Here is a 15,500-nt window from a genome sequence, read left to right as displayed (position 1 = left end):
TCAATGTCTGTTTTAATTTATTTATTATTTATTTTTTGAGTCAGAGTCTTACTCTGTCACCCAGGCTAGAGTACGGTGGCGCATTCTTGGCTCACTGCAACCTCTGCCTCCTGGGTTCAAGCGATTCTCCTGCCTCAGCCTCCCAAGTAGCAGCATTATAAGTGCCTGCCACCACGCCTGGCTAATTTTTGTATTTTTAGTAGAGATGGGGTTTTGCCATTTTGGCCAGGTTGGTCGTGTCTGTTTTTAGATGGGATAGTTTATCCTTAAGTTATGATGATTTTATTGCCTTCAAAAATGTCGTATCTTTACTCTTTTTCACCTACTGCTACTACTAATTGAATTAATTGTCTAACATTAGAAATACGGCTAAGTGCAATGGCTCATGCCTGTAATCCCAGCAAGTTGGAGGCTGAGGCAGGATGATTGCTTGAGCCCAGGAATTCAAGACCAGCCTGGGCAATGTAGCAAGACCTTACCGCTACATAAAATAAAAAATTAACTGGGTGCTGTAACATGTACCTGTGGTCCCAGCTACTCAGGAGCCTGAGGTAGAAGGATCACTTGAGCCCAAGAGATCAAGGCTGCAGTGAGCCACGATCATGCCAGTGCAATCCAGCCTGGGCAACAGAGCAAGACTCTGTCTCAAATAATAATAATAATCCTTCCTTTAAAAAAAAATTACTGGCCAGGTGCAGTGGCTCATGCCTGTAATCCCAGCACTTTGGGAGGCTGAGGTGGGTGGATCACTTGAGGTCAGGAGTTCAAGACCAGCCTGACCAACATGGTGAAACCCCATCTCTACTAAAAATACAAAAAATTAGCCAGGTGTGATGGTGCATGCCTGTAATCCCAACTACTTGGGAGGCTGAGGCAGGAGAATTGCTTGAACCTGGGAGGCAGAGGTTGCAGTGAGCAATTGCACTCCAGCCTGGCAACAGAGCGAGACTCTATCTCAAAAAAAAAAGAAAAAATACAGTCAGCCCCTCGATATATGCAGGTTTTGCATCCTCAGACTCAAGCAGCCTTGGATTGAAAATATTTTTTAAAAAAAGTAAACTAAAAAATAACAGTACAACAATAAAAAATAATACAAATGTAAAAAGCAATACAGTGTAACAGTATTTTACATAACACATTGTATTAGTTCAGCACATTACTAATACAATGTAAGCGCTATGTAAAATAGTAATATAATATAGTAATGTAACATTATGTAAGTAATATAGAGATGATTTAGAATATAGGAGAGAATGGGCATAAGTTATATGCAAATACTATGCCATTTTGTATCAGGGACTTAGAGGGAGGGAGTCCTGGAACTAATCCCCTGTGAATACCAACAGATGAATGTACTGTTATAGCAGAGTGGAGTGAGACATATGGAGCTAAGGAAAGAAATGTAATGGATACCAGGGTATAACGGATCACTTCATATTCAACAGAGGAAAGTCCAAATTTCTTAGCCTAGGTTCAATTTTCATATCTAGTAATTTCCAAACTCTGACATACAAATTCTACGTTATGGCAAAGCTAGGTTATTTCTCTTTAACTGAGTTGCCTTTCTGTTTATATGACCTCTCCTTTCTTCACGGCACGACTCATGTCCTACCTCTTCTGCAAAGTCTTCCTTTACTCCACACCTTTCTATACCATTAATTCAGTAATTTCCTATACAGTACTCTTTCTTCTTATTTTATTGTGCACTTATTCCCCACCTCCACCCCAGTTAGCTGTATTCACAGCAACTAGTAGACTGCCTCAACTATGGTAGACTCTTAGCAAGTGACTGAAATGCTGACAAGACTTGCTTTAGCAGATAGTCCACTATAGTAGACTCTTAGCAAGTGATTGAAATGCTTGCCAAGTTATGATTCCAATTACCCTTCAAACTTGGAAGGGAATTGCCCTCAAATTTCCATAGGGTCATGCCCCATATGAGCATCCCTTTAATAAGACAGGTTTCCATTGTCTTTCCTTTTTTTTTTTTTTTTGAGATGGAGTCTTGCTCTGTTGCCCAGGCTGGAGTGCAGTGGCCGGATCTCAGCTCACTGCAAGCTCCGCCTCCCGGGTTTATGCCATTCTCCCGCCTCAGCCTCCCAAGTAGCTGGGACTACAGGCGCCCGCCACCTTGCCCGGCTAGTTTTTTTTTTTGTATTTTTTTTTTTAGTAGAGACGGGGTTTCACCGTGTTAGCCAGGGTGGTCTCGATCTCCTGACCTCGTGATCCGCCCATCTCGGCCTCCCAAAGTGCTGGGATTACAGGCTTGAGCCACGGCGCCCGGCCTCCATTGTCTTTCTTCTGCCTGATCATGAGTCAGAAAAACTCAAATATAGGCCAGACGTGGTGGCTCACACCTGTAATCCCAGCACTTTGGGAGGCCAAGGCAGGCAGATCAGTTGAGGTCAGGAGTTTGAGACCAGCCTGGCCAACATGGTGAAACCCCATCTCTACTAAAAATACAAAAATTAGGGCTGGGCACAGTGGCTCACGCCTGTAATCCCAGCACTTTGGGAGGCCAAAGCAGGTGGATCACTTGAGGTCAGGAGTTTGAGACCAGCCTGACCAACATGGTGAAACCCCATCTCTATTAAATATAAAAACTTAGCCAGGCATGGTGCTGCATCCTGTAATCCCAGGTACCTGGGAGGCTGAGGCAGGAGAATTGCTTGAACCCAGGAGACGGAAGTTGCAGTGAGCCGAGATTGCACCATTGTACTCCAACCTAGCAACAAGAACGAAACTGCACCTCAAAAACAAACAAAAAAATAGCCGGGCGTGGTGGTGCACGCCTGTAATCCCAGCTACTGGGGAGGCCGAGGCAGGAGAATCACTCAAACCCAGGAGTTGGAGGTTGCAGGGAGCTGAGATTGTGCCACTGCATTCCAGCCTGGATGACAGAGTAAGACTCTGTCTCAAAAAAACAAGTAAAAAATAAAAATAAATTAAGAAAAGAAAAGGAAGGAAGGAAAGAGGGAGGGAGGGAAGGAGGGAGGGAGGGAGGAAGGAAGGGAGGGAGGGAGAGAGAGAGAAGGGAGGGGAGGGAGGAGGCAGTGGCTCATGCCTATAATCCCAGCACTTTGGGAGGCTGAGGTGGGAGATAAGGAAGGAATGGAGGAAGGGAGGGAGGGAGGGAAGCTGGGCATGGTGGATCATGCCTGTAATCCCAGCACTTTGGGAGGCCAGGGTGGTGGATCACAATGTCAGGAGACCAGCCTGGCCAACATGGTGAAACCCTGTCTCTACTAAAAATACAAAACTTATCTGGGCATGGTGGCACGCACCTATAATCCCAGCTACTCAGGAGGCTGAGGCAGGTGAATTGCTTGAATCTGGGAGGTGGAGATTGCAGTGAGATGAGATTGCGCCACTGCACTGCAGCCTGGGTGACAGAGTAAAACTCCACCTCAAAAAAAAAAAAAGAAAAGGAAAGAAGGAAGGAAAGAAAGAGAGAAAGGAAGGAAGGGAAGAGGAGAAAGAAGGAAGGGAAGGAGGGAGGGAAAAAAGGAAGGAAGGGAAGGAGGGAGGGAAGGAAAGGGAAGGGAGAGGGAGAGAAGGAAGGAAAGAGAGGGAGGGAGGAAGGAAGAAAAGAAGAGGAAGAAAAAAGGAAGGGAGGGAGAGAGGGAGGGAGGAAGGAAGAAAAGAAGAGGAAGAAAAAAGGAAGGGAGGGAGAGAGGGAGGGAAAGAAGGAAGGAAGGAGGGAGAAAGACCCAAATATAGGGGATTTTGCCAATGTTAAATTCTTTCACTGCTGTTAGGAAAATAAGCTGCAGTTCAGCCCACCGAGCTGATTTGTTTTTCCCTTCTTTGATCACAGTAGTAAATAGGATGTAGTCCATTCACTTTGGAAATGCTATCCACAAACCATCAGCTTTTTGTCAGTCAGCTGGGAGTTACTATAGGGCATTGTCCAGTGATGATAGAATCCAGCAGCTCCTCACACAGTTCCAGAGACAATCCCAGGGGAAAAGAGGCTCCTTGCATTCCTCAGATAGCATGATCTTGTATAAACATTTAAATTCTGTAGTCCAAAGTCCCAGTAGTTGTCGTCAGGAGGCACTCACAGGCTTTTGTCACAAGGCCTAGCAGTCTCCGCATAGGGCTGTCACACCAAGAATTTGTCCATATCAGCACTCCAGCCTTCTGCTGTACTGTTTTGACTTGGGCACTGTTACTGGTTCCCATGTAGCATGTCTAATTAATGTTGCTTGAAGGGTGAGTTTATGTGCCTTCTGTTTTACAATATTGGGTAGGCAGCAATAGATTATTTTTTGTTTATGGAGAAAGCATGCTTTATACAGCCTTAAAAACACACATGTTAATAGATAAAACTAGGTATGTAAGGGAAACAAATCTTCTAACATGTTGCTTAATGTTAGTTAATTGTTTTTTGTCTTCCTTAGGCTGACATTTTGGATGTCAATCAGATATTTAAAGATTTGGCCATGATGATCCATGACCAGGGTGATCTGATTGGTATGTATTATTGATACCTTTAACCTCAAGGTGAGTGGATAGTATTTGGCATGCATCTGTAATCCCAGCTACTCAGAACGCTGAGGCTCAAGCATCGTCTAGGAGTTTGAGGCCAACCTAGGCAACATAATGAGAATTTGTCTCTTTAAAAAAAAAAAAAAGAAAAGAAAGAGAAAGGAGTTCGGCTGGGCGTGGTGGCTCACACCTGTAATCCCAGCACTTTGGGAGGCCAAGGCGGGCAGATCACGAGGTCAGGAGATCGAGACCATCCTGACTAACACTTAGTGAAACCCGTCTCTACTAAAAATACAAAAAATTAGCTGGGCCTGGTGGCACGCACCTGTATTCCCAGCTACTCTGGAGGCTGAGGCAGGAGAATTGGTTGAACCTGGGAGGCGGAGGTTGCAGTGAGCCGAGATCGCGCCACTGTACTCCAGCCTGGGTGACAGAGTGAGACATCGTCTCAATAAAAAAAAAAAAAAAGGAGTTAGTCATATCAGCTATAGAATTAAAGTACATTTAGGAATGCCATTTTAAAAATTACCAACTTTATTTTTCTTAGCAATATTCTTATGTTATCAAATATAGAAATTAAATGAGGCCTCATGAATACTCAGTCCCACTGACTTCTCTGTAAGTCTTTGTTTAGAGAAATAGCTCTCAGCTTCCCAGCTCTTCTTATCTCTATAAACTTGCAAAATTATGGGGTTAGTAACTCTTTTTTTTTTTTTTTTTTGAGACAGAGTTTTGCTGTGGTTGCCCAGGCTGGAATGCAATGGTGCGATCTTGGCTCACCACAACCTCCGCCTCTTGGGTTCAAATGATTCTGCTGCCTCAGCCTCCCAAGTAGCTGGGATTACAGGCATGTGCCACCACACCTGGTTAATATTGTATTTTTAGTAGACAGGGTTTCTCCATGTTGGTCAGGCTGGTCTTGAACTCTTGACCTCAGGTGATCTGCCCACCTTGGCCTCCCAGGTGCTGGGATTACAGGCTGAGCCACCACGCCCAGCCAGCAACTCTTTTTTTAAAGCTTTCTATATGGAAATAATTTCAAGTTAATTAAAAGTTGCAAAAATAGGCTGGGCATGGTCGCTCACACCCATAATCCCAGCACTTTGGGAGTCTGAGGTGGGAGGATCACTTGAAGCTAGGAGTTCAAGACTAGCCTGGGCAACATAGTGAGACCCTGTCTTTGCAAAAAAAATTAGCCAGGAATAGTAACATGCACCTGTAGTCCTAGCTACTCAGGAGGCTGAGGTGGGAAGATCACTTGAGCCCAGGAGTTGGAGGCTACAGTGAGCTATTACTGTGCCACTGCACTCTAGCCTAGGCGACAGAGTGAGATTTCGTCTTTAAAAAAAAAAAAAAAAGTAGCAAAAATAAAAATATCACAAGGACCTTCTTTATACCCTTTACCCAGATTTGCCTCTTGTTAACATTCTACCCCATTTGCTTTATTATGTATTGTTTCTCTCTTTATGTGTATATACATAATTTTTTATGAATCATTTATGGGTAAGTTAAATACTTCATAACCCCCCAAAATTTATTGTTTTTTCCCCAAAGAATAGGGCTAGTCTCTTATCAAGGTAGTAACTCGATTTCATGGCTGGATAGTTTGGATAGTGGTAGTGAAACCAGAATCCATAACATCAGAAATCTGTTCAATTTGCAGTCTTGAAACATCTGGTTGTGTTAAAACCTCTGTCCTTCCTTTTGCAGATAGCATAGAAGCCAATGTGGAAAGCTCAGAGGTGCACGTTGAAAGAGCCACTGAACAGTTACAGCGAGCTGCTTACTATCAGGTAAAAGTGGGTACCAAAGAAAGTCACTCTGTGTTGCAGACTTTTTAGGCCATCAGAGTACATTGACATATTGAGAACAGCTACAACCTTTTGCTTAGGTTTAAGCTAAAGGAAAGTAGTCATAATTGCAGTTCCAGTTCTATTTTTAGTATTTTCCTTTGCAGATAGATCTACAAGAGAAAATCACAGCTTGAATAAACTTACCAGAAGCCTAGTAACTGCAAAGCTAACCCTATAAACTAATATGATACCTAAATCTGCTATGAGGCGATTTTATATCCCGAACAGCTGAATGTATTTCAATTAGGATAGTAAGAAGTGCAGTTCAAGTAGAAGACTTCATAGATACTTTATGTTGACTGTTGCCATAGAGCATGGACATAGAATCAACTTCAACTGCTATTTATATATGAATAAATAGGGGTAATCATTCTGGAACTATTCCTGTAAAGTGAAATCCTTCTATATGTTAGTCGAAACTCTGTTTTTTTTCACTTATCCAGATCTTTATCTCAGTGTACAAATAGTGTGAATGAAGTCCTTCTTACTTACCTTCAATTTGGTGTCGCATGGCTTTTTAGAAATAAATAGCATTGGCCGGGCGCGGTGGCTCAAGCCTGTAATCCCAGCACTTTGGGAGGCCGAGGCGGGCGGATCACAAGGTCAGGAGATCGAGACCACAGTGAAACCCCGTCTCTACTAAAAATACAAAAAATTAGCCGGGCGCGGTGGCAGGCACCTGTAGTCCTAGCTACTCAGGAGGCTGAGGCAGGAGAATGGCGTGAACCCAGGAGGCAGAGCTTGCAGTGAGCCGAGATTGCGCCACTGCACTCCAGCCTGGGCAACAGCGTGAGACTCCGTCTCAAAAAAAAAAAAAAAAAAAAAAGAAATAAATAGCATTTCAGTTATTGTCCGTGTTCCTGGGATAGCTGTGTTTTACCTGGGAGTGCTCGTAAAGAAATTTGTATTTAATAATAGTGTTTCCTTTAAAAACTATGTGATTGGGCCGGCGCGGTGGCTCACGCCTGTAATCCCAGCACTTTGGGAGGCGGAGGCGGGCGGATCACGAGGTCAGGAGATCGAGACCATCCTGACAAACACGGTGAAACCCCGTCTCTATTAAAAATACAAAAAATTAGCCGGGCGCTGTGGCGGCCGCCTGTAGTCCCAGCTATTCAGGAGGCTGAGGCAGGAGAATGGCGTGAACCCGGGAGGCGGAGCTTGCAGTGAGCCGAGATCATGCCACTGCACTCTAGCCTGGGCAACAGAGCGAGACTCCGTCTCAAAAAAAAAAAAAAAAAAAAAAACTATGTGATTAATTTAGTGTCCAACAATAAAGGAATAATTAAGTAAATTATATATATCCACTCATTGCATATGAGAATTAAGAGATGTTATGAAGAGTTTATAACAGAAAAATGTTTATACTAAACATTAAGTGGGGAAAAACATCAGACATCATACAGTGTGATCCCAGTTAGGTCAAATAATATACATAGATAACAAATCAGAAAGAAATACAATCAAAGTGTTGACAGTGTTATCTATGGGTGATTTTTTTCTCCCTCTGCTTGATGTATTTTTTTTTTTACAAATGAACATGACAGTTTTATACGTATTATAAAATGTTATTAAAATACACATGTACAAATAACTTATTTTATTGCAAATAATGCCTGGCAGCACAGGTATAGCTCCTTTGCAAAATTGTATGTGGGGACTTGGAATTAAAACTTTAAAACCTGCACTAAGGCCGGGCGCGGTGGCTCAAGCCTGTAATCCCAGCACTTTGGGAGGCCGAGACGGGCGGATCACGAGGTCAGGAGATCGAGACCATCCTGGCTAACCCGGTGAAACCCCGTCTCTACTAAAAAATACAAAAAAAAACTAGCCGGGCGCGGTGGCGGGCGCCTGTAGTCCCAACTACTCAGGAGGCTGAGGCTGGAGAATGGCGTGAACCCGGGAGGCGGAGCTTGCAGTGAGCTGAGATCCGGCCACTGCACTCCAGCCTGGGCGGCAGAGCGAGACTCCGTCTCAAAAAAAAAAAAAAAAAAAAAAAAAAAAAAAAAAACCTGCACTACTCAGCTGGGTGCGGTGGCTCACACCTGTAATCCCAGCCCTTTGGGAAGCCAAGGCAGGTGGATCACTTGAGGTCAGGGGTTCGAGATCAGCCTGGCCAACACTGGCGAAACCCTGTCTCTACTAAAAATACAAAAACTAGCTGGGCATAGTGGCACATGCTATAATTCCAGCTGCTCAGGAGGGTGAGACATGAGAATCACTTGAACCTGGAAGGCGGAGGTTTCAGTTAGCCAAGATCACACCACAGCACTCCAGCCTGGGTGATTCCAGCCTGGGTGACGGAGTGAGACTCTCTCTCAAAAAAAAAAAAAAAAAAAACACCAAACAAACAAAAAACATTTGCACTACTACCTAATGCTGCTGACGTAAGATTTCTGGGAAAGCCTCTGCATAATTTTGCATGGATAGAGTTAATCTTTAATTACAAGGAGACAGATTTATGAAGCATTCTTGGAGTCTTACACATAAAAATTTTGTTTCACGAGTGTCTTGTTTACATATTTCTTTCCTCAGAAAAAATCTCGCAAGAAGATGTGTATCCTGGTGCTTGTCCTGTCAGTGGTTATTGTAATCTTGGGACTTATTATCTGGCTAGTTTATAGAACGAAGTGATTGCCTCCGATTGTTCTCCCGCTGAGCTGTTTTCAAGGGCAAGTGCTTGGTGAAGTCTTGCCAGAACAAACTGATCACAAGAAGACAGCATACACCAGAACATCCTGTAATCATTTAGTTAGAAACTAACTACTAACTAGTCTTTGGAATTAGTGACCTATGGAGACAGTATTTATCAATTTATTGATTCTATTGATTTCTCAAATTAGGAATTAACTTATGTGGATTTTGCTTCTCTTGTATTCTGATTGCCCTTCATCCCAAGTGTTTACTGAAAATTCCATTCTAGATATTCTTGTTTTGACAAATGACACTACAGTCTCGTAATATTGTCTTTTATGTATATACAAAATTTACCTTTTTACTAGCAACTGAGATAGAGTTACTTTCTGGCACCCAATATATTGGAGTCTGTCAGAAACTGTATAATAGGCCACCAGTTTTTATTATTTAACATTTTAATTTGAATTTCTAAGAAGCCTATTCTCTATTTGGAAAGATTCTGGCACTATATTTAATTGGAAGTTAAAAAAATTGTACATGTGATCCAGAGTAAATGAGAAGTCTCTATCTGAGCTGGTCAGTTACTGGAGTACATGTTACCAATCTGGGTTTAAAGTTTACTTCATTATCTGCTAGTGTCATCCACAGCAGTTCATCCTCATCCACACTAAGCCATCTTGTTAGCTTTTAAAAGAAATTAATTTAATTAACATTAATACACTCTATGGGCTCCCTCTCCCACCTGTCTGCATAGAAAGGCAGAATTAGACATAGCATGCTTTGGAAAAGCAAATAGGAATGGTTGGGAATGATTTAATCTTGTTGTTGTTGTTGTTCACTTGTGGTTCTACATTCCTGGTGAATGATGAATGTTGCTGTCAAAGGGCTGCCCCCTACCTTATAAGGGTTGCTGGGCATTTGAAGGCAGGAAGATTTTTAAAGATAGATTGAGGTTGGTTTAAAATTATTCCTGTGAAACAACAATAAAGCAAATAAGAGGTTCATTTTTGTAAATAATACTGGTTTCAAATAGTGATGTTAGACTTAACCTAATTTATAAACGAGATTAATATCTCCATGCATAGTTTTAGACAAAAAAAGGTGTTTCAATAAAATGACTGTCTTGTAATATAAATGTTGTCCACTTCCCTTTTCCACAGGCCTAGAACAGTTAAAGGGAACATAGTTTGTTTAGGCTCCCACATAAATGTGAATCTGGCCAACAACTTTGGTTCACCCTGAAGTGAATTAAGAGGATTTGGCTACCCTGAGTATATTTATATTCATTTCTTCCATTCTCCTTCTGTTATTATACTTAATCTTCTAAACTAAACTAATGTGAACAGTAGGGAAACAAGGGCCCAAATGCATAAGTTTCTTTGCACTCTTGCACTTACTTAATACAAATAAATGTTTTTTAAAGCTTTTGTAGTATGTTTTTATGAGTTAACTTCCTAATGAGGTAGGTATTAAGTAATGTGCTGTCATGAGAAAAATTGAGACTTCCAAGAAAACTGGAGACCAACTGTGGGTTGGTTTGGGGATGGAATAGGTGTAGCTGCCTTTCCTTGAAAAACAGTGTAGAGATGGCTGGGCGCAATGGCTCACACTTGTAATCCCAACACTTTGGAAGGCTGAGGCAGGAGGGTCAGTATATCGGTATGTCTGAGCCCAAGAGTTCAAGACCAGCCTGGGCAATATAGCAAGACCCCATCTCCATTTTTTTTAAATGAATTTTTAATTTTAAAAAAGTACAGGATAGAGCTGTTGGGGTGGCACAGTGGCCCAAAGAGCAGCTTCAGAGATAATTCCTTGGTTCTATGATCACTTTTTAACTCCAAATTGCAGTCAGACTTGGACATATCATTTATAACATTATAGGAAAGAAAAAAGTCTTGGTTGTGAAAAACTATTGCATTTGGGTAAAATAAAGTGACCATGCTTCTGTTCTGTAATACTATGTGATCCGTGGTTGTTGTAATGGTGATCATGGAGAGCAAATATGAACTTGGCCTAGATTTTAAATGCCCTAGAATTTGTGGTAGTTGCCAAAGACGTTCTCCTAGGTGGTCCTAATAAACCTATTCACAGAATTCTCCTTATCTGTGCCTTGATTATCATTGGGAGCATCATGATCTAGGACAGCAGTTCTTAACATGGCTTCACATTAGAAACTAAACAATATATAGTGCCCACTTTGGCAGCACATATATAAACTGGGAACAATACAGAGAAGATTAGTATGGCACCTGCACCAGGATGACATGCAAATTCTCTCTCTCTCTCTCTCTCTCTGTGTGTGTGTGTGTGTGTGTGTGTGTGTATATATATACCTTTTTTTTTTCTTTTTTTTTTTTTGAGACAAGGTCTCACTCTGTCGCCCAGGCTGGAGTGCAGTGGCACAATCTCAGCTCACTGCAACCTCCACCTCCTGGGTTTAAGCAATTCTCATGCCTCAGCCTCCCGAGTATCTGGGATTACAGGTGCTCACCACGATGCCCGACTCATTTTATTTATTTATATATATATATATATATATATGTATGTTTTTTGTTTTTTGTTTTTTGTTTTTTTTTTTAAGTAGAGCTGGGGTTTCCCCATGTTGGCCAGGCTGGTCTGGAACTCCTGACCTCAAATGATCCGCCTTCCTTGGCCTCCCAAAGTGCTGCAGTTACAGGCGTGAGCCACTGGTGCCTGGCCAAAGTGTTCTATATTTAAAAAAAAAAGATTCACAGCCGGTGCAGTGGCTCACGCCTGTAATCCCAGCACCTTGGGAGGCCGAGGCGGGTGGATCACAAGGTCAGGAGATCAAGACCATCTCTGGCTAACACGGTGAAACCCCATCTCTACTAAAAATATTAAAAAATTAGCTGGGCGTGGTGGCGGGCACCTGTAGTCCCAGCTACTCGGGAGGCTGAGGCAGGAGAATGGCGTGAACCCAGGAGGCAGAGCTTACAGTGAGCCAAGATCGTGCCATTGAACTCCAGCTCTGGCCAACAAAGCAAGACTCCATCTCGGGGGAAAAAAAAGAAAGAAAAAAGAAAAAGTAACTTAACCTTTAGGCCCCAAGTTTTCTCGGTAGCTCTTTTCCAGCTACAAAAGTATCTGATTATAAGGACCCAAGGCAGTTTAGTGTGAACATACAAATTGTATTTTTGCCTCTGTCTTCCTTTCATTTTCTCACCCCTTTTCTACTTCTTTTATGGAATATCCCAGGAGTACTGAGTAGATCTAGCATTCTCTCTTCCAATGAATTATTAATAAAACTATGGGCTGGGCGCAGTGGCTCACAGCTGTAATCCCAGCACTTTGGGAGGTTCGGTGGGTGGATCACTTAAGGCCAGGAGTTCAAGACCAGCCTGGACAACATGGTGAAACTCTGCCTCTACTAAAATTACAAAAATTAGCCAGGGATGGTGGCGCACGCCTGTAATCTCAGCTACTTGGGAGGCTGAGGCATGAGCTTTGCTTGAACCTGGGAGGTGGAGGTTGCATTGAGCCACGATCGCACCACTGCACTCCAGCCTGGGCAACAGCAAGACTCTGTCTCAAACAAAAAAAAGAAAAAAAAACTATGGTACTGTATAAGGTATAAGGTAAAGTAGAAATGTGACTGTGGCTACTTAATCTGGGAATGTTCCAGAATAACAGCTTGCTAAATGCTAGATAGATACTCCCAGGGGAGCATGTGTGTGCGCGTGCACGCTCGTGTGTGTGTGTGCGCGTGCGTGCACGTGTTCGTTTTGCTAAGGGATAAGGATGGGAGTGTTCACCCACTGCAGTGCAAAATATCAAAATGAAATTACCGTTCAGTCTATGTAAAGTAAAACATTCTGAGCCACCTCTATTCAATATTTTTTTTCTATTCAGAAACTGTCCTCAGTCATGGGAATGCAGCTTTTGCTTTTGGTCACTAATTGCAGACCAGAGCCCAACTCAGATCTCAGTCCATCCTGTTCCCTAAGGCTGGGAATCACCTGCTGCTTCCCTACTTTACAAAGCATAGTTAGGGCCGGGCACAGTGACTCATGCCTGTAATCCCAGCACTTGGGGAGACTGAGGCGGGTGGATCACCTGAGGTCAGGAGTTCGAGACCAGCCTGGCCAATGTGGTGAAACCCTGTGTCTACTAACAATACAAAAATTAGGCCGGGTTTGGTGGTTCGTGCCTATAATCCCAGCATAATCCCAGCACTTTGGGAGGCCGAGGTGGATGGATCACCTGAGGTCAGGAGTTCAAGACCAACCTGGCCAACATGTTGAAACCCCGTCTCTACTAAAAATACAAAAATTAGCTGGGCATGGTAGCAGGGACCTGTAATCCCAGCTTCTCGGGAGGCTGAGGCAGGAGAATTGCTTAAACCCGAGAGGTGGAGGTTGCAGTGAGCCAAGTTTGTGCCATTGCACTCCAGCCTGGGCAACAAGAGCGAAACTCCATCTCAAAAAGAAAAAAATAATAAAATAATAAATAAGAATACAAAAATTAAGTGTGGTGGTGTGTCTCTGTAATCCCAGCTACTCAGGAGGCTGAGGCAGGAGAATCGCCTGAACCTGGGAGGCGGAGGTTGCATTGAGCTGAAATCACACCATCGCACTCCAGCCTGGGAGATGAAAGCAAGACTCCATCTCAAAAAAAAAAAGTTTTTAAAAAGTTTTCTGGGCTGGGCGCGGTGGCTCAAGCCTGTAATCCCAGCACTTTGGGAGGCCGAGACGGGCGGATCACGAGGTCAGGAGATCGAGACCATCCTGGCTAACCCGGTGAAACCCCGTCTCTACCAAAAAATACAAAAAACTAGCCGGGCGAGGTGGCGGGCGCCTGTAGTCCCAGCTACTCGGGAGGCTGAGGCAGGAGAATGGCCTAAACCCGGGAGGCGGAGCTTGCAGTGAGCTGAGATCCGGCCACTGCACTCCAGCCTGGGAGACAGAGCAAGACTCCGCCTCAAAAAAAAAAAAAAGTTTTCTGGCAGGGCATGGTACCTCACACCTGTAATCCCAGCACTTTGGGAAGCTGAGGCAGGTGGATCACCTGAAGTTGGGAGTTCGAGACCAGCCTCATCAACATGGTGCAACCCCAGGTGTGTGGTGGCACATGCCTATAATCCCAGCTACTTGGGAAGGTGAGACAGGAGAATTACTTAGACCTGGGAGGTGAAGGTTGCAGTGAGCTGAAATCCTGCCACTGCACTCCAGCCTAGGTGACAGAGTAAGATTCCATCTCAAAACATAATAATCAAAAAATTTTAAAAAGTTTTCTGGGCCGGGCGCGGTGGCTCAAGCCTGTAATCCCAGCACTTTGGGAGGCCGAGACGGGCGGATCACGAGGTCAGGAGATCGAGACCATCCTGGCTAACACGGTGAAACCCCGTCTCTACTAAAAATACAAAAAAAAACTAGCCGGGCGAGGTGGCGGGCGCCTGTAGTCCCAGCTACTCAGGAGGCTGAGGCAGGAGAATGGCGCAAACCCGGGAGGCGGAGCTTGCAGTGAGCTGAGATCCAGCCACTGCACTCCAGCCCGGGCTACAGAGCAAGACTCCGTCTCAAAAAAAAAAAAAAAAAAAAAAGACCTCAATATGCTCCTAATGTCTTTAGATCTTATTCTAAGGAAATCTATCAAAGGCCAAGATACTAATCTCTTTATTGAGATACCAAAATCCAAAGGCAGCTAGTGCGTCAGTCTATTTTAAAAGGTTAAGGACCTAGATTGCTGTCCTCTAGTTTGCTGGTCTATACTGACATCATTGGTGCCCAAACAAAGAGCATTTTGCTTTATGAGGGCCTAGGTAAGCATAAGGTGCCATGTGTGAATATCTACTGTGCTAGAAACAGAACATGGCCAAGGAGTAAAGAATTAGAAGGGTAAGATGTAGCTTTTAGGTTTCCTGGGTCTATAGTCAGCAATAGAAGGATCACACAAGCTGAGAAGTTGAAAGACAAAGTTGCCATAAGATGCTATCAGGTCACTGCTAACTAGGAATGGCTTCAATACCATGTTATGCCTAAAAGGAGCATAGAACCTCAAAAGGCTCACACGATTTCTGTAGATGAAAGTATCTTGTTCTTTTCTGTTAGACTCAAAAGCTTTTGGGACTAATTCCTTCTCAAAAATCATGCCCTGTATTCAAAAGAGGGGGACATAGGATTATTTCTGTTTTCTTGAAACCAAGTTTAGAATTTGAATTTTTCCAGTCAGCCTAGTCTTACTTTGGAATCACAAGGCTGAAAAGGAGGATATTAACAGGCCATTTGATAAGTGATCTGATTAGTCACCATCCTTGCTGGATAAGTTTATCGTGCTTTAAAGGCCAGAGGAAAAGGGGTTTCTCCAATCTACCTAAGAGTTGATCATCTTCAAATCCAAGTTAATGTTATATTGCTGTTACTTTTTGGATCATCTTGCTCCTTCTAAGTTATATTGCAGTTACATTTTGAGGGCTGGAGACTTCATCAAGGGCAAAAAATCTTTTGAATAGGCTGATTTTCTACAGAACCAGTGGCATGGAAGCAAGAAAAGAACTACTTT

General features: G+C 43.3%; 1 protein-coding gene and 1 non-coding gene across 2 annotated transcripts in view; both read left to right on the top strand.

Moving 5' to 3' along the window:
* Positions 1–11,074, top strand: part of LOC105494547 (syntaxin 12) — a 51,823-nt gene extending 40,749 nt beyond the window's left edge. The window contains exons 7-9 of the mRNA XM_011763060.3: positions 4,404–4,476; positions 6,202–6,284; positions 8,880–11,074. Of these exons, the coding sequence (XP_011761362.1) occupies positions 4,404–4,476; positions 6,202–6,284; positions 8,880–8,978 (255 nt within the window). The 3' untranslated portion in view covers positions 8,979–11,074. The remainder of the gene's footprint in view (positions 1–4,403; positions 4,477–6,201; positions 6,285–8,879) is intronic.
* A 95-nt stretch (positions 11,075–11,169) lies between these two features.
* Positions 11,170–11,276, top strand: LOC112429095 (U6 spliceosomal RNA). Its single transcript, XR_003021222.1, has one exon. It is a non-coding gene; the product is annotated as a U6 spliceosomal RNA (small nuclear RNA).
* Positions 11,277–15,500: the final 4,224 nt, after the last annotated feature.

The sequence above is a fragment of the Macaca nemestrina genome, chromosome 1 (genome assembly GCF_043159975.1).
Source record: "Macaca nemestrina isolate mMacNem1 chromosome 1, mMacNem.hap1, whole genome shotgun sequence".
Lineage (NCBI taxonomy): Eukaryota > Metazoa > Chordata > Mammalia > Primates > Cercopithecidae > Macaca > Macaca nemestrina.
The sequence above is the reverse complement of the archived record's forward strand: the minus strand, read 5'-3'. Positions and strand labels throughout refer to the sequence as shown.